Source organism: Coregonus clupeaformis, unplaced genomic scaffold (assembly GCF_020615455.1).
Source record: "Coregonus clupeaformis isolate EN_2021a unplaced genomic scaffold, ASM2061545v1 scaf0302, whole genome shotgun sequence".
Classification (NCBI taxonomy): domain Eukaryota; kingdom Metazoa; phylum Chordata; class Actinopteri; order Salmoniformes; family Salmonidae; genus Coregonus; species Coregonus clupeaformis.
This window is the reverse complement of record NW_025533757.1, coordinates 215,233-238,915: the sequence shown is the minus strand read 5'-3', so window position 1 is coordinate 238,915 and position 23,683 is coordinate 215,233. Positions and strand designations below refer to the sequence as shown.

Below are 23,683 nucleotides of genomic sequence, written 5' to 3'. Positions count from 1 at the left end.
ATTTAAATGTTTCCCCTTAAACCACTCAAGTGTTGCTTTAGCAGTATGCTTAGGGTCATTGTTCTGCTGGAAGGTGAACCTCCGTCCCAGTCTCAAATCTCTGGAAGACAGAAACAGGTTTCCCTCAAGAATTTCTCTGTATTTAGTTGGTAGAGCATGACGTTTGCAACGCCAGGGTTGTGGGTTCGATTCCCATGGGGGGCCAGTATAAAAATAAAATAAAATAAAAGAATAATGTATGCACTAACTGTAAGTCGCTCTGGATAAGAGCGTCTGCTAAATGACGTAAATGTAAATGTAATGTAAATGGGAGTCTCCCACATGCCTTTTGGCGAACACCAAATGTGTTAGCTTATTTCTTTCTTCAAGCAATGGCTTTTTTCTGGCCACTCTTCCGTAAAGCCCAGCTCTGTGGAGTGTACGGCTTAATGTGGTCCTATGGACAGATACTCCAATCTCTGCTGTGGAGCTTTGCAGCTCCTTCAGGGTTATCTTTGGTGTCTTTGTTGCCTCTCTGATTAATGCCCTCCTTGCCTGGTCCGTGAGTTTTGGTGGGCGGCCCTCTCTTGGCAGGTTTGTTGTGGTGCCATATTCTTTCAATTTTTTAATAATGGATTTAAATGGTGCTCCGTGGGATGTTCAAAGTTTCAGATATTTTTTTATAACCCAACCATGATCTGTACTTCTCCACAACTTTGTCCCTCACCTGTTTGGAGAGCTCCTTGGTCTTCATGGTGCTGCTTGCTTGGTGGTGCCCCTTGCTTAGTGGTGTTGCAGACTCTGGGGCCTTTCAGAACAGCTGTATATATACTGAGATCATGTGACAGATCATGGGACACTTAGATTGCACACAGGTGGACTTTATTTAACTAATTATGTGACTTCTGAAGGAAATTGGTTGCACCAGATCTTATTTAAGGGCTTCATAGCAAAGGTGGTGAATACATATGCACGCACCACTTTTCCGTGATCAAATTTTTTGAATTTTTTGAAATATGTTTTTTTTTTCATTTAACTTCACCAATTTGGACTATTTTGTTTATGTCCATTACATGAAATCCAAATAAAAATCAATTTAAATGACAGGTTGTAATGCTGTCTCGTCGTTGTCGGTGATCAGGCCTACCACTGTTGTGTCATCGGCAAACTTAATGATGGTGTTGGAGTCATGCCTGGCCATGCAGTCATGAGTGAACAGGGAGTACAGGAGGGAACTGAGCACACACCCCTGAGGGGCCCCCGTGTTGAGGATCAGCGTGGCGGATGTGTTGTCACCTACCCTTACCACCTGGGGGTGGCCCGTCAGGAAGGGGATGAATACTTTTGCAAGGCACTGTAGGTAGAGTTATTAAAGTCACTATGCATAGATAATAAAGCTGTTTAGAAGCCTCTTGGACCTAGACTTGGCGCTCCGGTACTGCTTGCCGTGCGGTAGCAGAGAGAACAGTCTATGACTAGGGTGGCTGGAGTCTTTGACAATTTTTAGGGCCTTCCTCTGACACCGCCTGGTATAGAGGTCCTGGATGGCAGGAAGCTTGGCCCCAGTGATGTACTGAGCCGTACGCACTACCCTCTGTAGTGCCTTGCGGTCGGAGGCCGAGCAGTTGCCATACCAGGCAGTGATGCAACCAGTCAGGATGCTCTCGATGGTGCAGCTGTAGAAACCTTTGAGGATCTGAGGACCCATGCCAAATCTTTTCAGTCTCCTTAGGTTTTGTCGTGCCCTCTTCACGACTGTCTTGGTGTGCTTGGACCATGTTAGTTTGTTGGTGATGTGGACACCAAGGAACTTGAAGCTCTCAACCTGCTCCACTACAGCCCCGTCGATGAGAATGGGGGCGTGCTCGGTCCTCTTCTTTTTCCTGTAGTCCATAATCATCTCCTTTGTCTTGATCACGTTGAGGGAGAGGTTGTTGTCCTGGCACCACACGGCCAGGTCTCTGACCTCCTCCCTATAGGCTGTCTCGTCGTTGTCGGTGATCAGGCCTACCACTGATGTGTCATCGGCAAACTTAATGATGGTGTTGGAGTCATGCCTGGCCATGCAGTCATGAGTGAACAGGGAGTACAGGAGGGAACTGAGCACACACCCCTGAGGGGCCCCCGTGTTGAGGATCAGCGTGGCGGATGTGTTGTCACCTACCCTTACCACCTGGGGGTGGCCCGTCAGGAAGTCCAGGATCGAGTTGCAGAGGGAGGTGTTTAGTCCAAGGGTCCTTAGCTTAGTGATGAGCTTTCAGGGCACTATGGTGTTGAACGCTGAGCTGTCGTTAATGAATAGCATTCTCACATAGGTGTTCATTTTGTGTTAGGGCAGTGTGGAGCGCAATAGATATTGCATCATCTGTGGATCTGTTGGGGCGGTATGCAAATTGGAGTTGATGTGAGCCATGACCAGCCTTTCAAAGCACTTCATGGCTACAGACGTGAGTGCTACGGGTCGGTAGTCATTTAGGCAGGTTACCTTAGTGTTCTTGGGCACAGGGACTATAGTGGTCTGCTTGAAACATGTTGGTATTACAGACTCAGACAGGGAGAGGTTGAAAATGTCAGTGAAGACACTTGCCAGTTGGTCAGCGCATGCTCGGAGTACACGTCCTGGTAATCCGTCTGGCCCTGCGGCCTTGTGAATGTTGACCTGTTTAAAGGTCTTACTCACATCGGCTATGGAGAGCGTGATCACACAGTCGTCCGGAACATCTGATGCTCTCATGCATGTTTCAGTGTTACTTGCCTCGAAGCGAGCATAGAAGTAATTTAGCTCGTCTGGTAGGCTCGTGTCACTGGGCAGCTCGCGGCTGTGCTTCCCTTTGTAGTCTGTAATAGTTTGCAAGCCCTGCCACATCCGACGAGCGTTGGAGACGGTGTAGTACGATTTGATCTTAGTCCAGTATTGACGCTTTGCCTGTTTGATGGTTTATCGGAGGGCATAGCGGGATTTCTTATAAGCTTTTGGGTTAGACTCCCGCTCCTTGAAAGTGGCATCTCTACCCTTTAACTCAGGGCCCTGTAATCCAAGGCTTCTGGTTGGGGTATGTACGTACAGTCACAGTCACTGACGACGTCATCGATGCACTTATTGATGAAGCCAGTGACTGATGTGGTGTACTCCACAATGCCATCGGAAGAATCCCGGAACATATTCCAGTCTGTGCTAGCAAAACAGTCCTGTAGCTTAGCATCTGCTTCATCTGACCACTTTTTTATTGACCGAGTCACTGGTGCTTCCTTCTTGAGTTTTTGCTTGTATGCAGGAATCAGGAGGATAGAATTATGGTCAGATTTGCCAAATGGAGGGCGAGGGAGAGCTTTGTACACGTCTCTGTGTGTGGAGTAAAGGTGGTCTTGAGTTTTGTTCCCTCTGGTTGCACATTTAACATGCTGGTAGAAATGAGTGCGGTCTTAGTGCCAGCATCAGTTTGTGGTGGTAAATAGACAGCTACGAAGAATATAGATGAAACTCTCTTGGTAGATAGTGTGGTCTACAGCTTATCATGGGATACTCTACCTCAGGCGAGCAAAACCTTGAGATTTCCTTAGATATCGTTTACCAGCTGTTGTTTACAAATATACATAGACCGCCACCCCTTGTCTTACCAGAGGCTGCTGTTCTTTCCTGCCGATACAGTGTATACAAACAATGCGAAAAAACAAACAAAATAACACGGTTGGTTAAAACGGCAGCCATCCCCTCCGGCGCCATTGTAAACCTGCGTTGTCTTGTCTGTGTGCTTAGGTCGTTGTCCTGTTGGAAGGTGAACCTTCGACCCAGTCTGAGGTCCTGAGCGCTCTGGAGCAGGTTTTCATCAAGGATCTCTCTGTACTTTGCTCAGTTCATCTTTCCCGCGATCCTGACTAGTTTCCTAGTCCCTGCCGCTGAAAAACATCCCCACAGCATGATGCTGCCACCTCCATGCTTCACCGTAGGGATGGTGCCAGGTTTCCTCCAGACGTGACGCTTGGCATTCAGGCCAAAGAGTTCAATCTTGGTTTCATCAGACCAGAGAATCTTGTTTCTCATGGTCTGAGAGTCTTTAGGTGCCTTTTGGCAAACTCCAAGCGGGCTGTCATGTGCCTTATGCTGAGGAGTGGCTTCTGTCTGGCCACTCTACCATAAAGGCCTGATTGGTGTAGTGCTGCAGCGATGGTTGTCCTTCTGGAAGGTTCTCCCATCTCCACAGAGGAACTCTGGAGCTCTGTCAGAGTGACTTACTTCAACTACCTCAACTAGCCGGTGCCCCCGCACATTGACTCTGCACCGGTACCCCCCTGTATATATAGCCTCCCTACTGTTATTTTATTTTACTTCTGCTCTTTTTTTCTCAACACTTTTTTTGTTGTTGTTTTATTTTTACTTTTTTTGTTAAAAATAAATGCACTGTTGGTTAAGGGCTGTAAGTAAGCATTTCATTGTAATGTCTGCACCTGTTGTATTCGGCGCATGTGACCAATAAAATTTGATTTTATTTTATTTGATTCTTGGTCACCTCCCTGACCAAGGCCCTTCTCCCCCGATTGTTCAGTTTGGCCGGTCGGCCAGCTCTAGGAAGAGTCTTGGTGGTTCCAAACGTCTCCCATTTAAGAATGATGGAGGCCACTGTGTTCTTGGGGACCTTCAATGCTGCAGAAATTGTTTTGGTACCCTTCCCCAGATCTGTGCATCGACACAATCCTGTCTCGGAGATCTACGGACAATTCCTTAGACCTCATGGCTTGGTTTTTGCTCTGACATGCACTGTCAACTTTGGAACCTTATGTAGACAGGTGTGTTTTCGCTTTGTCATTATAGGGTATTGTGTGTAGATTGATGATGAAAATGTAAGGGGTCTGAAGGCTGTAACGTAACAAAACGTGGAAAATGTCAAGGGGTCTGAATACTTTCCGAATGCACTGTATGTAAACTTTGTTTAAACTCCAATGTCTGTATTCTGTCTCTAAATGTTGTCTATCACTAGCAGCTGCAGCACCATATCACCACGTAAAATGTTGAGTATGTGTAAATGTACTTGGCGAATAAAGGTGATTCTGAAAGAAAAAAAGCATCTTGCTCTCCCCCTCCTCTCTGTAACACTCACATACTGTACACACACAGTTTACACACGTTCCACTGTGTCTGATGTTGAGCTTTACTATATTTGTTGTTGAGTCAGAATTAGTTACACACACTGCAGCATTGTCTTTCATCCTGTTCCCCTTTATTACACACAGACACGGGAACCAAACAACTGATTCCCATTCAAAATCCTATTTTCTCTAACCCTTAACCTTAACCCCAAACACTAAACTTAAACCTAACCCTAATTGTAACCCTAATCCCTAAACCTAACCCTAAAATAACCAATTTTCTTGTGGGGACAATGTCCCCACTTGTCTGAATTTTACTTCTGGTCCCCACAAGGATAGTAAAACCAAAAACACAAACACACACACACACACACACACACACACACACACACACACACACACACACACACACACACACACACACACACACACACACACACACACACACACACACACACACACACACACACACACACACACTGTAAAATAAAGAAAACACTCCCAGAGGCTTTATAATCAATATGAAAATACCTTTACTACTGTGACAGTGTGAGTAGTGTTTCCACTTGGCTTCTTCATGAATGCAAACAGAACTAACAAAACATCTAACACCACTGTAATTATAATAAAACAATTATCATTGTTGTTTTCGTCTCGCTTTAAAAAACATTAACAAATAAAAATCCCTAAAAGAAAATGCTGGATTAAAATCGTACAGCTGACAAAATACAGTAAAGTTTACAGTAATACACAATATTACACATGGACCGGGCCGAGGCCACTCCTCAGCTCATAGCGCCAGGTACATAGAGGAAGAGCTGGGCTACTGTCTCCTCATACCTAATACAGGAAGGTAGTAATACAGCAGAGAGATAACATTACACAGACATAGTATAAACTGATGGACTCATGCTCTGGTAATGATATGATACACAGAAAACAAAGTAACTAAAGTCCCCGAAAAACTATGTTTGCGACATCTATAGTATTCTCATTTCAAAAACCCTCAGACTCTTAATATGCAGGTCAAATTTATACGGACTGGTAATCATAACTTTTTCAGGAAAATATGAAGACGTGCTAATAAGAGATTAAAGAAATTATAAATATGGAAATTATTTCACCTTCCTGTTCTGGTTAATAATTACACTCTACCGATAAAATAACGTGTGTGTGTGTGTGTGTGTGTGTGTGTGTGGTGAGCTGATCTCAGTGGGGAATATCTGAGGGAGATACATGGAGTTGATTTCTGATAAACTTAATTACAGTGTGTGTGTGTGTGCTGTTCACACATACAATATCTGCCCTTACCAGACAGGGAGAGGAGGAGGAATAGCTGATGGAGAACCTAAAGAGGCTAATGAATATAAGGGCAGGATTTGTTCACTCTGAACACAAAGTGGTGTGTGTAGTAGTGTGTCTGTGTGTATTTCTGTTTGATGTACAGTGAGGGAAAAAAGTATTTGATCCCCTGCTGATTTTGTACGTTTGCCCACTGACAAAGACATGATCAGTCTCTCATTTTAATGGTAGGTTTATTTGAACAGTGAGAGACAGAATAACAACAACAAAATCCAGAAAAACGCATGTCAAAAATGTTATAAATTGATTTGCATTTTAATGAGGGAAATAAGTATTTGACCCCTCTGCAAAACACGACTTAGTACTTGGTGGCAAAACCCTTGTTGGCAATCACAGAGGTCAGACGTTTCTTGTAGTTGGCCACCAGGTTTGCACACATCTCAGGAGGGATTTTGTTCCACTCCTCTTTGCAGATCTTCTCCAAGTCATTAAGGTTTCGAGGCTGACGTTTGGAAACTCGAACCTTCAGCTCCCTCCACATATTTTCTATGGGATTAAGGTCTGGAGACTGGGTAAGCCACTCCAGGACCTTAATGTGCTTCTTCTTGAGCCACTCCTTTGTTGCCTTGGCCGTGTGTTTTGGGTCATTGTCATGCTGGAATACCCATCCACGACCCATTTTCAATGCCCTGGCTGAGGGAAGGAGGTTCTCAACCAAGATTTGACGGTACATGGCCCCGTCCATCGTCCCCTTTGATGCGGTGAAGTTGTCCTGTCCAGAAAAACACCCCCAAAGCATAATGTTTCCACCTCCATGTTTGACGGTGGGGATGGTGTTCTTGGGGTCATAGGCAGCATTCCTCCTCCTCCAAACACGGCGAGTTGAGTTGATGCCAAAGAGCTCCATTTTGGTCTCATCTGACCACAACACTTTCACCCAGTTCTCCTCTGAATCATTCAGATGTTCATTGGCAAACTTCAGACGGCCCTGTATATGTGCTTTCTTGAGCAGGGGGACCTTGCGGGCGCTGCAGGATTTCAGTCCTTCACGGCGTTACCAATTGTTTTCTTGGTGACTATGGTCCCAGCTGCCTTGAGATGATTGACAAGATCCTCCCGTGTAGTTCTGGGCTGATTCCTCACCGTTCTCATGATCATTGCAACTCCACAAGGTGAGATCTTGCATGGAGCCCCAGGCCGAGGGAGATTGACTGTTCTTTTGTGTTTCTTCCATTTGCAAATAATCGCACCAACTGTTGTCACCTTCTCACCAAGCTGCTTGGCGATGGTCTTGTAGCCCATTCCTGCCTTGTGTAGGTCTTCAATCTTGTCTCTGACATCCTTGGAGAGCTCTTTGGTCTTGGCCATGGTGGAGAGTTTGGAATCTGATTGATTGATTGCTTCTGTGGACAGGTGTCTTTTATACAGGTAACAAACTGAGATTAGGAGCACTCCCTTTAAGAGTGTGCTCCTAATCTCAGCTCGTTACCTGTATAAAAGACACCTGGGAGCCAGAAATCTTTCTGATTGAGAGGGGGTCAAATACTTATTTCCCTCATTAAAATGCAAATCAATTTATAACATTTTTGACATGCGTTTTTCTGGATTATTTTGTTGTTATTCTGTCTCTCACTGTTCAAATAAACCTACCATTAAAATTATAGACTGATCATTTCTTTGTCAGTGGGCAAACGTACAAAATCAGCAGGGGATCAAATACTTTTTTCCCTCACTGTATATGTGGAGGTAGAATACAATGTAACTGATTGGTTAGAGTGGGGCCTCTGAATCAGGTTTTGGCATGGTAACTTCTTGACAAGACAGATGTTCTCTTCCTCCATGTCTGGCGCTCCTCCGTTTCTTCTCTGTTTCCATCCTCACATCTCGTCCTCAGGGTCAGAGCTGTGGTTATTCATCTGGAACGCACACACATGTAATCAGTACCAGTGTGCCAAAACACCAAAGGGTGTTTTGTTCAGGTAAGGCTCCCCTTGCTAGGGTGATTATACACAGTGATGAGGAAGGTCTGGAGGATAATAGTCTTCTATATAAACACCCACTCATCTGTCAGGGTAAGAGCATCCTGTCCTGCTTTCATTTATTCTATTTTCAGTCTCTCCAGTTCCAATTTTCAGTCTCTCTTTCTTTAATTATTTTGCTTTTACTTTTTTCACCAGTGCTTTTCTTTGTGTTTTTGAGTTGCATGTCAGTTATGAGTGTGAACGGTGCGTGGGTGAGATGAACCCAGACTGAGATCTTCAAGTGTCATGCTATTGATTTGTCTGTATGACTCAAAATTAATGATGGCTATGGATTTGTTGCTCTTGTCACTGTTCTCTTTGTGTGTATGTTTGTGTGTGTGTGTGTGTGTGTGTGTGTGTGTGTGTGTGTGTGTGTGTGTGTGTGTGTGTGTGTGTGTGTGTGTGTGTGTGGAGATAAGCACTTTATTTCTGCTGCATGGCGAATCACTCTGACAACTGCTAAATCACAGCCAACCATAGGCCATGCTGAGGTACTCATGTTGCTCTGAGACAAGGAGAAAGCACTCCCACTCAGAGATTCTCCACAGACACACACACACACATCAAGCCAGTTACCGTGTGATCATCGTCACTGGCCTCCCCCAGTTCGGGGCTCTCTCTCTGGATGCGGCGGCGAGGGGGGGACAGGGGGGAGGGGGAGCGCTCACCGCTGCTGGCGGAGGGGGGGTACGGTGACCCGGCCAGACTGCCCTCCCTCAGGGGAGACCCTAAAAAACACGGAGAGAGAGAGGGAGTGAAAAGGAGTGAACATTCATTAACTTCACTCTATAGGGCAGATCAGTGTTGGTGTGTGTGTGCTCACGTTCGATCTAAACCATTGATGGTCATTTGCACTGCACGAGTTGACAGATGAGAGGAGAGAACAAGAAAGACAGGATGAGGGAGAGATGTGGCGATAGAGAGAGAAATGGGAGAGGGGAGAGGGAGACAGAAAGGAGAGATGTGGCGATAGAGAGAGAAATGGGAGAGGGGAGAGGGAGACAGAAAGGAGAGATGAGGCAATAGAGAGAGAAATGGGAGAGGGGAGAGGGAGACAGAAAGGAGAGATGTGGCGATAGAGAGAGAAATGGGAGAGGGGAGAGGGAGACAGAAATGAGAGATGAGGCAATAGAGAGAGAAATGGGAGAGGGGAGAGGGAGACAGAAAGGAGAAATGAGGCAATAGAGAGAGAAATGGGAGAGGGGAGAGGGAGACAGAAAGGAGAGATGAGGCAATAGAGAGAGAAATGGGAGAGGGGAGAGGGAGACAGAATGGAGAGATGAGGCGATAGAGAGAGAAATGGGAGAGGGGAGAGGGAGACAGAAAGGAGAGATGTGGCGATAGAGAGAGAAATGGGAGAGGGGAGAGGGAGACAGAAAGGAGAGATGAGGCAATAGAGAGAGAAATTGGAGAGGGGAGAGGGAGACAGAAAGGAGAGATGTGGCGATAGAGAGAGAAATGGGAGAGGGGAGAGGGAGACAGAAAGGAGAGATGTGGCGATAGAGAGAGAAATGGGAGAGGGGAGAGGGAGACAGAAAGGAGAGATGTGGCAATAGAGAGAGAAATGGGAGAGGGGAGAGGGAGACAGAAAGGAGAGATGAGGCGATATAGAGAGAAATGGGAGAGGGGAGAGGGAGACAGAAAGGAGAGATGTGGCGATAGAGAGAGAAATGGGAGAGGGGAGAGGGAGACAGAAACGAGAGATGAGGCGATATAGAGAGAAATGGGAGAGGGGAGAGGGAGACAGAAAGGAGAGATGTGGCGATAGAGAGAGAAATGGGAGAGGGGAGAGGGAGACAGAAAGGAGAGATGAGGCAATAGAGAGAGAAATGGGAGAGGGGAGAGGGAGACAGAAAGGAGAGATGTGGCGATAGAGAGAGAAATGGGAGAGGGGAGAGGGAGACAGAAAGGAGAGATGAGGCGATAGAGAGAGAAATGGGAGAGGGGAGAGGGAGACAGAATGGAGAGATGTGGCGATAGAGAGAGAAATGGGAGAGGGGAGAGGGAGACAGAAAGGAGAGATGAGGTACAGTAGTGGAGTAGGATTGTAATTGACGCTGGAATAAATGAATATGGAGATGAGATCAGTCAATCACCCAAAGGCATCGCGTACAGATAAGAGATAAAAAGGATGAGATGACACACACACCCACACACGTTCTTTCTTTGTCGGTACAGTACGTGTGTGCTAGAAAGGACAAAGGTGCAGTTTGTCCATGTGGCCACATGAGGGCAGCAGCAGCTACAACACTTCCATAGAGGGCTTTCTATTTATTCTCCTATAAACCTGCTTTCGCCATCTCTGTACTTCTCACTGTCATTCTTCTGCACTGATTCGTATGAACTGGACAGGTGAAAACTCATAATGTATCTCTGGCTTCCCCTATCATGCTTTACTGCTGTTTCTCCTGTCCACTCCCCTCTCTCTTTCTGATTGGTTGTCTCACCTGTGTGGTCCCGCCTCTGTGTGTCCATCCTGTCCAGGTTGTCGAGCAGCCCGTCAATCTGTGTCTTTATCAGAGTCAGCTCCCTCTTAATGACCTGCAGTTCCTCCATCCGCACTACAAGGAGGGAGAGGTTGAGGGAGGGAGAGAGGGGGGAGGGGGGAGAGATAGAGAGAATGAGAGAGGGGGAGAGAAGGAAGAAAAGGACCCAAGGCAAGTGAGTGTGTTGGTAATAAGGACTATTAAGGTGATGAGGGTGGGTATTAGAACTGCATATACACTGCCGATTGGTTCTGCTCTGTTGATTTGGGCTAATAATGCGACCTGATTGGCTAGGATCCATGAAGGAAAGAGGCTGCTATAGAAGGGTTGTAATGAGAGAACCATCTTGGGTGTAGTGTGTGACTGTGTGTGTGTGTGTGACTGTGTGTGTATTACTCACACTTGGCCCTGTTGGAGCTGGTGGAGTGGGCTCTGGAGCTCTTGGAGGGGGGCCTGTCTCGGCTGCGTCTGTGCCCAGAGGAAGTGGAGGAGGAGCGGGGTCGTTTGGCCAGGCTAGGTCCCTGGGCCAGGGGAGGTAAGGAAGCTGGCACGCGCTGGTAGTCATACATCCTGAAGAGGGAAACATCCACACAGACTGTCATCCAACTACTAGTACTTTGTGTAGTATTGTCAGTGTGACTGGATGTGTACGTAAGCATGTCAGAAAAGTACAGTGACAGGATGTTTGTGAGTGAGTGTGTGAGCAAGCAAGCATGTGTGTGTGTTTGCGTGTATGGACAGTGATGTCTATCACCTAGTTGGATGGATGTGTGCGTGGGTGTGTGTATTTGTGAATGTATGTCTCCTATGATGAATGACACAGAGGGAGAGGGCTGACAGGATGGTGTAATAACATCTGACAAGCCGAGGGAATACACACACACATACACACATCCACACACATACACAATGTGTACACAAGTGAAAAAATAATAAGAAATAGTATCTGAGAAGGTGAGGGAGAGGATATCCCAGATAGGGAATGAGGGAATGAGGTTGAGCAGGTTGAAGACCCCTTGCACTCCTCACACAACCATTATAGTATTACCCTACAAGAAAACACAGTGCCGCTGGATTTGGAAGTCTCACCACATCATGTGACAAAACACAAACAAAATACAAATGACTAATGACTGTAATGACTACTAATGACTGAACATACTGAAGAGGGTGAGAAACGAAGGAGAGGTGAGGTATGGAGCGATTGAAGAGAAAAGGGGAAGGAGATGAGATGAGGAGGAGGGGAGAGATCTACTATGTGACAGAAGTTAGATTTGGATCGGTCTCCACTGTCAGTCCCCCCCTCTCCTCCTCTCTTCCCTCGTTCCCCCATCCCCAACTCCATATCCCTATCTACAGCTAAATCTAATTGGTTCTGTCAGGGCCAATCAAAAGCTCTCTGGCAGCGCAGCGGAGCAGGTGACAGGAGAGAGTGTATCACACACTCGCTTTAAAGCAGTTACAGAAACATGGGAGAGTGTGTGTGTGTGTGTGTGTGTCATGTTGATTAAGAGAGTCATTGATCTCCACCTCCACTACCTCCCTGGAGAGACCCAACCACTCACTGGTCATCCATCATCAGCCAGGGGGAAGGATACATGTCACTGTTAAAGGCTAAAAACTAACCAATCAGACCCCCGAAAGGGGTCACAGGGGCACAGCCATCCAATCAGATTCCTCCCAGGGGTCAGAGCTAGCCAATCACACACACCACACACTTAACAGGAGTCAGCACTCCTGTAAGTCAATTGGCTATCCAATCAGATAACACCCATAGGCTGTAAGTAAATTTAGTCTCAGCTTGACTGGGACCTATGTTAACCCGCAGGCCCTATAACCACAGTTTTAATGAAAGTCTTCCACTCTGAAATGAAGTACAGGGGCTTTTATACCAGGACTGCCTAACTGGCTGCAGTTTGCAGTCTTTAAGGGCTGGCTTTCATCCTAACCTCTTAATAAGCTCTGCCAGCTAATTCAATCCTGCGAGTCACATTCCAACCTGAATGCCTTTCATATGATATCTGCTTACAGCATCAGAGAGCTGTTAGGGCTGAGAGCCAGACAGACAGAGACCTGGGCACTGGCTCCAGCTCTTAAAAACTGAGAGAGAGGAGGGAGAAGGAGGGGGATAAGGAGGGTTGGAGCCAAAAAGAAAGAAAGCAAGAGAGAGAGAGAGAGTGAGAGAGAGAAGGACACATCACCCTCCATACACACCAAGAAGATCCTGCACCACCAAACACCCACCCCAGGAACCATAGCCCTGTTATCCTGTGCCCTGAGTGTAGCCTACAGCAGAGCAGGGCTCAGAGACTCGTGGACAGATGTGTTAGTGTTTATTTACATGTCCTAAGTAAGCCTGAGTGGCCTTTACACAGGCAGGGCTGTGTGGAAGACTGCTGAGGAGAGAGAAACACACTTTAAACCAGCCGCAAACAGGATGCCAGCCGGGAAGCCTTGAGGTTTGATGTCAGTTTGGGTTCAGTGATTGAGCTGTAAGTCATAGAGAGAGACAAGACTTTAGTGTTCAGTTGAGGAACGTGTGTTACCCCTTTACTGAAATCTATCTCACACAACAGTTCCCCTGTCTCAGGAGAATGTATTACCAGTATATAACCAGATACAGCCACCTCACTGTGCATGAAGTATATCAACCGGCCACCAAAGTAGTGAGAGGGCTGCGACCGTTGCCTTTGTGCAGAGACGCTGGGAGACTAAAGGCTGATGGGAGTTTAAAGTCCTTTAGTGGAGTTTGCAGATGGAGATAGACAGTGTGCTGCTACAACGACTTTGAAGTGTAGTTTCAGAGAATAGGAGCTTGGGAAACAGACAACGAGAGACTGTGGATGTGTGAGGATTAGAGAAAACAGAGCGAGAGTGTGTGTAAGTGTTTGTGTATGTGTATGTGTATGTGTGTGTGCGTGTGTGTGTGTGTGTGTGTGTGTGTGTGAGTGTGTGAGTGTGTGAGTGTGTGTGTGTGTGTGTGTGTGTGTGTGAGTGTGTGTGTGTGTGTGGATTAGAAGAGAGATTATAAGAGAGGCTTTGTCTCTGCTAGAGCTGTTATCTGTGTGTGTAGAGGCAGACATTTTCTCATATGCACATAAACAGAAGCATAGACGCACACACACACACACACAAGCTGTCGATGGAGCTAGCCAGCCACGTAGGGCAAAATCATGTACCGTGTTTGAAGCAAATTGAATATCAGTGGTATTTTCTCCTGTGTGAAGACAGAAAAATGCAGAGCGCGGCAAAACAACAAAATGCAAAGAAAAGATGACAGTGTGAGTGCGTCCACACAGAGGACAACAAGGTTGTTCAGTGTGTGTGTGTGTGAGAGAGAGAGCACTCTTTATTCAGATGTGCTGAGTGCTGTGTTTATGAATGAGCCATGTCACCTTCAGTGTGCCTGAGGGAGGTGGAGAGCTCCCAGAGCAATTACCTAAGTGACTGACCTGGGTGACGTTACGCCATGCTGAACCAGACAGAACCGGACTCAACTGGACTTGGCATAACTGAGTCAGACTGAACATGACTGACTTGGGTTAAGCCATGCTGAACCAGATAGAACCGGACTCAACTGGACTTGGCACAACCGAGTCAGACTAAACAGGACTGACCTGGGTTAAGCCATGCTGAACTGGACTAAACCGGACTGATATGGACGGAATCCGACGGGATCAGAGATCATCAGACTGAAAAGCATTGAGCAAGACTGGAGTGGACTGAACGGGATTGAACTGGGTAGGGCCACACTAAACTTGAATGAATTGTATTGAACCAGACTGACTGTCAAATTCTGGCTTGGAATCTGAACCGAGGTCATGATCTCTTGGCTGGAGCTGTAGTGAAAACACCCCACAGCTCCATGTCAAAACACAGTACCATCCACAGTACTGTACCGCTGGAAAGTGAACAGGAACTCAATGGCAGTTTTCCAGCCTACAGTTAATTCTCGATATGCTTCAGTTACTGTAATGTAGCAACCCTGACCCACGGCCCAACCTCTGCTGTGAGCCGCAGAAAACTAACCTGAGCTTTAATGGAACTTGTAATATAAGCTGCTGCACTTAGAGCAGTTTGATCTGACTCATAATGATTAGAGACTTAGCAAGGGTTAGAGTGGCTTACAACCTGACTGGATTCCTTATAGAGGTCACACAGCACACATCCTCCCTGTTTGTTGATGCGTGTGTCTTGGGAGTGTTTGTCTTTGTGTGTGTGTGTGTGTGTGTGTGTACGCTTGCACAGGATGTGTGTTCATGCACAGGATGTATGCGTGTGTGTTTGTCTATGTGTGTGTGTGTGTGTGTGTGTGTGTGTGTGTGTTCGTTCGTTCATATGTGTGTGCCTCATTCACCTGCCAGGCCGAGTGGAGCGAAGATATACCAAGGTACGATTAGTGAGCAGTAACAGGCAGCACTGTTAGCAGAGACACATGACTGACAGCTCAGTGACAGACAGGGGGATGGGGAGGAGGGAGAGGGCCAGCATGAGACAGGAGAGACAAGGAGGGTTAAGTGTGTCTTTTAGACTTTTCCTCTGTCCGCCTCTGAACATTTAGGGTTTGTGTGAGGCGTGGTGCAGAGCGGGCTGACAGTACCTGTCATAGAGGTCCTCCTGATAGCACTCATAGTCCAGGTCATACTCAGATCTGCAGAGAGAGGGGGTGGGGGGGTGGAGAGAGAGAGAGACAGTGAGTTGACAGTGGCCTGACGCCTGACACAAAGGCTCACAACTGTCTTCACAGCTGACTGACAGTGGTGTTACTGACAGCACACACAAACACACACACACACACACACAAACACACAGTGGTGTAAAGTACTTAAGTAAAAATACTTTGAAGTACTACTTAAGTAGTTTTGGGGGGAATCTGTACTTTACTTTACTACTTATATTTTTGACAAGTTTTACTTTTACTCCACTACATTCCTAGAGAAAATCATGTACTTTTTACTCCATACATTTTCCCTGAAAGTACTATTTACATTTAGAATGCTCAAGCAGGACAGAATTACGGCACCTATCAATATAACGCTTTGTCATCCCTACTGCCTCTGATCTGGCGGGCTCACGAAACACAAATACTGTTTTTGTAAATGATGTCTGAGTGTTGGAGTGTGCCTCTGTCTGTCCGTAATTAAAAATAATACGAAAATAGTGCTGACTGTTTTGCTTAATATAAGGAATGTGATGTATAGCATTTACTTTTACTTTGTACTTTTACTCAAGTATGACAACTGAGTACTTTTTCTACCACTGTACTTAAGTACATTTAAAACCAAATACTTTTAGACTTTTACTCAAGTAGTATTTTACTGGGTAACTTTCACTTGAGTCATTTTCTGTTAACGTATCTTTACTTTTGTCAAGTATGACAATTGAGCACTTTTTCCACCACTGCAAACACACACACAAAACACACACACACACACAAAGTCATCCTCTGTGAGAGCAGAACGGTAAGACAGGCTGATGAAAAACTGAGAGATCAAACAACATTTATCTAGGATACAAGCAGCCTTTCAGATCTGTTCCTTATTAGGTGAGCTAAAAATACTGTGCCATCAGAGATATTTCACACTGTAAGCAGGCTGCTGGAATAGTGTGTACATAGTTAGAGCAGGGCTCTGCCAAGTGGAAGGAATATGCTTTTCATGATTTCTAGCCAGCTGGAAAAAGACATTGGATTTGTTGTGCCACAGCACCCAAGGTGGAAAATCCATAGTAATTGTCCTGTGTTATGCACCAATGACAGCAGGCTGCGCACTCTATGTGCTTCTACATATTCCTGCTCATTTACTGTGAAGTTGGACTGTCAGGTGTGTGTGTTGGTGTGTATGCACCCATCTGTGTATGTGCCCATCTGTGTGTGCGCCTGTGTGTGTGTGTGTGTTTGTGCATCTCTGTGTGTGTTTGTTTAGACTCAAGCTCACACCTTTCCCTACAATATATGGGCAGAGTTTGCTGTAGGTTGTAGTTGATAGCCTATCCTATAAGGTTTGGTGAGTAGAGCGGACCAGGGCAGAGAGAGTGACACTAAGCCTGATGGTAAGTAGCTCATACCCTGGTGTGTAGTTAAATAGAGCTCAGAATTTCTCTGTGTGTTTCCTCCCTGCCTGGCCACTGATACCCCAGCCCTAAAGTCTACACACAGACACACACACACACACGCGCACGCACGCATGCACGCACAAGCATACACACAAAGACATTATCAGCAAATACCCTCCACTTTTGCTTTTTGTAAAACTTTCAACCATAGGGAAGCACTGTATTTATAGGTGCCTGAAAGGTGACTCATGTACTCATACTAATTCCTATTTATTACACATATATTAATACACTGTATAAATAGAGCCATGAGCATAGCCTCTACTAAATCGAATACATGTTCACCTCAAAGTGAATAGCATACAGTATGTGGGAGATACAGATGGTATCAGCAGGGTTCATCAGAAGCTCTCAAACAGATGGATCAAACCAGACACACACAGACACAGACAGACACACACAGATGCATGACATACAGATGACACACACACACAAAATCACACCCACATACACACACACACAAAGATGAATGATAGACACATAACACGCTCTCATCACACCCACGTCCACACACATGTCCACACACACACACACACACACACACACACACACACACACACACACACACACACACACACACACACACACACACACACACAGACACACACACACACGTCCACACACACACACACACACACACACGTCTACACACACAGCTAAAGCCCTTCTGTCCTATCTGTCTCTGCAGGGGGCTGGTGAGTCTCAGTGCTGTAATCATGCTGTTGACTGGAGGAAAGTGATGTATCAGTAAACATGTCAGGAAGTACAGCAGGAGACTAAACATGACACTTTTTCACAGCTAGAAACATACAGTACACACATGCATGAGAGCAGACACACAGACAGATGTGCTGCGCACACATACACACACTTTCTCTCGCTCACTCTCTATGTAAATGTGATTCAGAATGTAGCAACCCTGTCTCTGAAGTGTCGAGATAGCTAGCAGTGTCGGTATAAAAGTGTGTGTGTGTGTGTGTACCTGAGGTGTGTGTGAATTCCTAATGAATTATCCTCCAGCTACCTGCAGCCAAACTGTTTCTGGTTTTCTCCCCTCGTCTGAAGCCAGTTGGTTTTTCTGAGCTCCAGATTCTGCCAGCTTCAAATAATCTGTAATAAGTGTCAACGTTTACGCCTCATCACGCTCTTCGCCAACTGTGTTTTATGATTTAGCTCGAGGTCTGATCAATTTGCAGAAAGCTTTCTGTTATTCTAAATACCGGTAGGCCTTTCATGTGCAATGGAAGACATCTATGTTTCCAGCTATCTCTATTTAACATGATGGAAACTGCAGGGGAGCACACTCTGGTTGAAGGTTTCTTTCCATGTTCATGTCCAAATGTGTGTGTGGGTTTGTACATTGCAGGGTTGGCTGTGTAGATTAGGGTTTATGTGCTGTGTACAACTGAACCCCAACAAAACCACTCTACTTAGCCAGTTCCAAGACCCTGACAAAACCATTGTACTTAGCCACCATTGAAACTGAATTCAAACAGAACCTCTCCACTCAGTCTGCTAATAGGACCCACCTGAACACAACACAACCTCTCAACCTCTAACCACAGATTCCCTGCACTCAGCAGAACACCATGAGCTAACAGATCTGACAGCAAACAGACGTGCTGTGTTCAGGCAGGGAGGAGGGACGAAGTGAGCACTCGGGAGAGAGAGAACAGTGCCACAGGCCCCGGTACAGATGAGGGGCTCTGTGTTCTAATGGGGAACTCGAGCGGAAGACAGAGAAAATAACAACTATTTGCCAAACTCTCATAGCAGGAAAACTAAGACAGACTGACTCACTCTAACTCTCTTTCTCCCTCTCTTTCTCTATCATTGTCTCTCCCTACAGCAATGTTCTAGTTGGTAATCTGTGTCATTTAGCACTGGGAGGAGAGAGAGAGAGTCAGAACAGAAAGCAATTTCCATTGCCCCTTCCATTATCCAAGCCATCTTCTGTTATAAGAGTGGCTAAACACTTCAACCAAGTCTGAGACAAACAGACAGACATGTCAGGTATTAGTGCATTTCTGCAGTTTGAAAACATAGGAGACCATACAGTGCATTACAGTTTCTTCATCCTTTTAGCCGAGCACTCTGGAGAGGCATTGTGATTTTAACACCACCTGCCTGGTGAAAAGAGTGATTCCCGGCTCCAGAATGATCACCATGACCAAAAAGACTGCTGTGAGACCATAAACCAGTGGTATTTCCCTAGTGGGGTCACGGGGGAAATTCAGTGGGGTCGCCAATTTTTTATATATTTTTTTATGCAATGAATTGAAGGTTATTTGTTGATGTAAAATTCGAAATGTACCCATTTTAAGGTTGCGTCATTAAATCTGGGGTGGGGTGGGGTCACTAGAAATTCTAGTGAAAAAAATGGGGTTCCCAGAAAATCTGGTGGGAAAAAATGGGGTCCCCGCAGAAAAAGTTTGAATACCACTGCCATAAATAGTATATCTTAGAACCACAGCACGTCTCTCAACCATAATGTTGAGTGAATAGTGTTTATTGAGGTTGGTTTGGTTTCGGTTCGATTATTTTTAAAAATATCACGGTTTTCAATTTCCGTTTCGATTTTTTTCTTTTTTATTAATTGCACTATGCATCATGTGGGTTGAATACTGTAACAACAGAGAATAAAACAATTAATAAAAGTCCCATGATGGTAGTGACTGCCGATTACTACTCAACCATAATTTATTCACATTACTTTCATAAAATATTTACATTTGTTTTATTTGATGACTTTATTATTTAATTCCAAGTCATCATCTCATCTCTACAGAGCTGCTGCTTATACTGTGTGACAAAATCACTATTTTGTAGTTCTTCAAAGTAAATAAGGCATACTTTTATGACTGCTGAATACCAACTATCAATCACTTAAATCATGTATTTTCAGATAGAGCTACCTCGCAAAATGTCGGTTAAGTGCTCAGCACTACCAGCAACACAACCACCTGGAGTAAACCAATCACACTCTAGGTTGTCTCGTTAATGACATAATGGTCTCTGGAATGGAAGCTTTGTTGCTTTGACAAAGTCATTTCTGAAGATTATTATGTATTTCATGTGATTAGTGATTCATGTGAAGGTAAAAAAATAAGAAAAAATAATCAACCCCATTACGTGAACTGAATACTTGTTTTAATGCTGTATGGTGAAACTATTCCTTTTAAAATAATTTTTTCAAAAGAAACATTGAACATCTAATAGTCAAATCATAGTGTAAAAGCAGGTGAGCTGGTTCTACTATTTTTGACAATTTTCTGGTGTTTTGTAAAAACTGAGTGGGTCGAGATTAACATGTCAACCCTATTACCCATAGATAGACAGGCTAGAAATGTTTTAAAAATTGAATTTTTAAATGTTTTCTTTATTTTTTTTTTGTCATTTAGCAGACGCTCTTATCCAGAGTGCATACATAATTTTTTTTCATTTTTCGTTTTTTGTTTTTCATACTGGCCCCCCGTGGGAATCGAACCCACAACCCTGGCGTTGCATATTTTTATTTATGGCTCTACAGAGCTGCTGCCTATGCTGTCTGACAAAATCACTATTTTAGTAGTTCTTCAAAGTAAATAAGGCATCATTTTATGACTGCTTAATACCAACTATCAATCATTTAGATGATGTAGAGATACCTTGTGAAGCAACTGCTCTTTATCCCTCTCAATCACGTTCTTCTGTCTCTTCTCTCCATGTCTGAGCGCTGCGCATAGATCGGACATGTAGGCGCGCAAGGGATTGTGGTCATTGTAGTTAATTACCACGTTTTCTGTGCTAAACTATGTAGAATATTGACCTGTTGGAAACTACAACTCCCTACTACATTGCACAGTTAGGGATTGATCTGATTTACAGTGCTATGAAAAAGTATTTGCCCCCTTTCTAATTTTCTCTACTTTTGCATATTTGTGATACTGAATGTTATCAGATCTTACACCAAAACCTAATATTAGATAAAGGGAACATAAGTGAACAAATAACACACCAATTACATATTTATTTCATAAACAAAGTTATGCAACACCCAATTCCCCTGTGTGAAAAAGTAATTGCCCCCTTACACTCAATAACTGGTTGTGCCACCTTTAGCTGCAATGACTCCAACCAAATGCTTCCTGTAGTTGTTGATCAGTCTCTCACATCGCTGTGGAGGAATTTTGGCCCACTCTCCATGCAGAACTGCTTTAACTCAGTGACGTGTAGGTTTTCAAGCATGAACTGCTCGTTTCAAGTCCTGCCACAACATCTCAATTGGGATTAGGTCTGGACTTTGACTAGGCCATTCCAAAACTTCCAATTTGTTGCTTTTTAGCAATTTTCATGTAGACTTGATTGTGTGTTTTGGATCATTGTCTTGCTGCATGACCCAGCTGCGCTTCAGCTTCAGCTCACAGACGGATGGTTTCTCCTATAGAATTCTCTGATACAGAGCAGAATTCATGGTTCCTTCTATTAAGGCAAGTCGTCCAGGTCCTGAGGCAGCAAAGCATCCCCAAACCATCACACCACCACCACCATGCTTGACCTTTGGTATGATGTTCTTACTGTGGAATGCAGTGTTTGGTTTTCACCAGGCATAATGGGACCCATCTCGTTCAAAAAGTTGACTCAAGTTTGCCAAAAAGCACCTGGATGATCATCAAGACTCTTGGAAGAACGTTCTATGGACAGATGATTCAAAAGTATAACTTTTTGGATGACATGGTTCCAGTAATGCCTGGCGAAAAGCAAACTCTGCATTCCACAGTAAGAACATCATACCAAAGGTCAAGCATGGTGGTGGACTTGCCTTAATAGAAGGAACCATGAATTCTGCTCTGTATCAGAGAATTCTATAGGAGAATGTCAGACCATCCGTCTGTGAGCTGAAGCGCAGCTGGGTCATGCAGCAAGACAATGATCCAAAACACACAATTAAGTCTACATGAAAATGGCTAAAAAGCAACAAATTTGAAGTTTTGGAATGGCCTAGTCAAAGTCCAGACCTAATCCCAATTGAGATGGTGTGGCAGAACTTGAAACGAGCAGTTCATGCTTGAAAACCCACACGTCACTGAGTTAAAGCAATTCTGCATGGAAGAGTGGGCCAAAATTCCTCCACAGCGACGTGAGAGACTGATCAACAACTACAGGAAGCATTTGGTTGGAGTCATTGCAGCTTAAGGTGGCACAACCAGTAAGGGGGCAATTACTTTTTCACACAGGGGAATTGGGTGTTGCATAACTTTGTTTATGAAATAAATATGTAATTGTTGTGTTATTTGTTCACTTATGTTCCCTTTATCTAATATTAGGTTTTGGTTGAAGATCTGATAACATTTAGTATCACAAATATGCAAAAGTAGAGAAAATTAGAAAGGTGGCAAATACTTTTTCATAACACTGTATCTCTAGAGAAACCTTGCATTGAGCTCACAGAAAAAAAACGAACAAAATGGAATTCCAATAACTGAGCCAATGTTGGTCAATTAGTTATTTAAAAACCAAAACATAACCGGTATTTCTGTTAATTGCTCAGCACTACTCAACCAGCAACACAACCACCTGGAGTAAACCAATCACACACTGGGTCTCTTTAATTACATAATGGGCTCTAAGTTTGTGAGTGGAAACATGTATGAGAGAGCGAGAGAGAGAGGGAGAGAGAGAGAGAGGCAGCTCAGTGAAGGGGCTGTGTGTGTGTGTGTGTGTGTGTGTGTGTGTGTGTGTGTGTGTGTGTGTGTGTGTGTGTGTGTGTGTGTGTGTTAAAAGGCAGTGCAGGGACAGCCAAATGGACAGCAGGGTCGCTAAAGGCTAATTAATTTATTTTCATAATTTCTCGAGTGCCTCTGCAATCCATTAGACATGGCTGGCTATAAATCATCTCACCCTGCTGGTCGCATAGCGTGTGTGTGTGTGTGTGTGTGTGTGTGTGTGTGTGTGTGTGTGTGTGTGTGTGTGCGCAGATGGAGGAGGTGGTGGTGTTGTCTGTGGTAAGCATTGAGACTTCCCCCTGTCAACATACAGTGTATACTCACACATCCCCACACACACTCTATGTTGATATAAACAGGATGCCATGATCATCAATCCCATTGAGCAGGAAACTGGCCTCATGAGTATGTGTACATTGCTCTTAGGGGATTATCCTAGGGAGGAACATGTGCCCTCATCTTCTCTCTCCACACTAACAGCCCAGTCATCCCATGGCATACGGACACAACCTTACTTACTCTCACTCCAACTTCCCTAGAATCAAACACTCGTATAAATATCCTCCCCTCCTCCCCCCTCTCATTCTCTCCCAGTAGTTTGTCGTCATCAGTGTAATGGTGTGTGTCGAGTGTTCATATTGATCTGTGTTTGACGAGCCCTTCCCTTTTCCTCTTATTCTCTCTCTCTCTCTGGTTTTCGCTGTGATGGTTAATTGCTCATCTGGCTGGGGAGTGGGGCAATGGGCCAGACAGAGCACTTATTTCTGAATCTATTCCAGAGAGCCGCCAAGGCCAATCTGCCCCCTCTGCCCAATCACACGACAGAGGGGGAAGGGTCAGAGTGCATTTTGTCCAATCACACGGCAGGGGGGATGGGTCAGAAGCCACAGAATACTAATTTCAGCATAATAATTGTTCTGCTATTCAGGGTCGTTCCATGAAATGAGAACCTTTTGCATCCCTTTGATATTTTAAGTAGAAATTGTGCCCC

At 44.9% G+C, this 23,683-nt stretch overlaps 1 protein-coding gene across 2 annotated transcripts in view; it reads right to left on the bottom strand.

The window, feature by feature from the left end:
* Positions 1–8,035: 8,035 nt before the first annotated feature.
* The window catches only part of LOC121558010 (RNA-binding Raly-like protein), a 63,701-nt gene continuing 48,053 nt past the window's right edge, over positions 8,036–23,683 (bottom strand). Inside the window, exons 3-7 of one of the 2 annotated variants that reach the window (XM_041871495.1) lie at positions 15,474–15,524; positions 11,274–11,443; positions 10,835–10,948; positions 8,964–9,115; positions 8,036–8,282 (exon numbers count right to left, since the gene is read on the bottom strand). In XM_041871495.1, coding sequence (XP_041727429.1) covers positions 8,244–8,282; positions 8,964–9,115; positions 10,835–10,948; positions 11,274–11,443; positions 15,474–15,524 — 526 coding nt within the window. In that variant the 3' untranslated portion in view covers positions 8,036–8,243. The remainder of the gene's footprint in view (positions 8,283–8,963; positions 9,116–10,834; positions 10,949–11,273; positions 11,444–15,473; positions 15,525–23,683) is intronic. The other variant, XM_041871496.2, reaches the window with a different exon arrangement.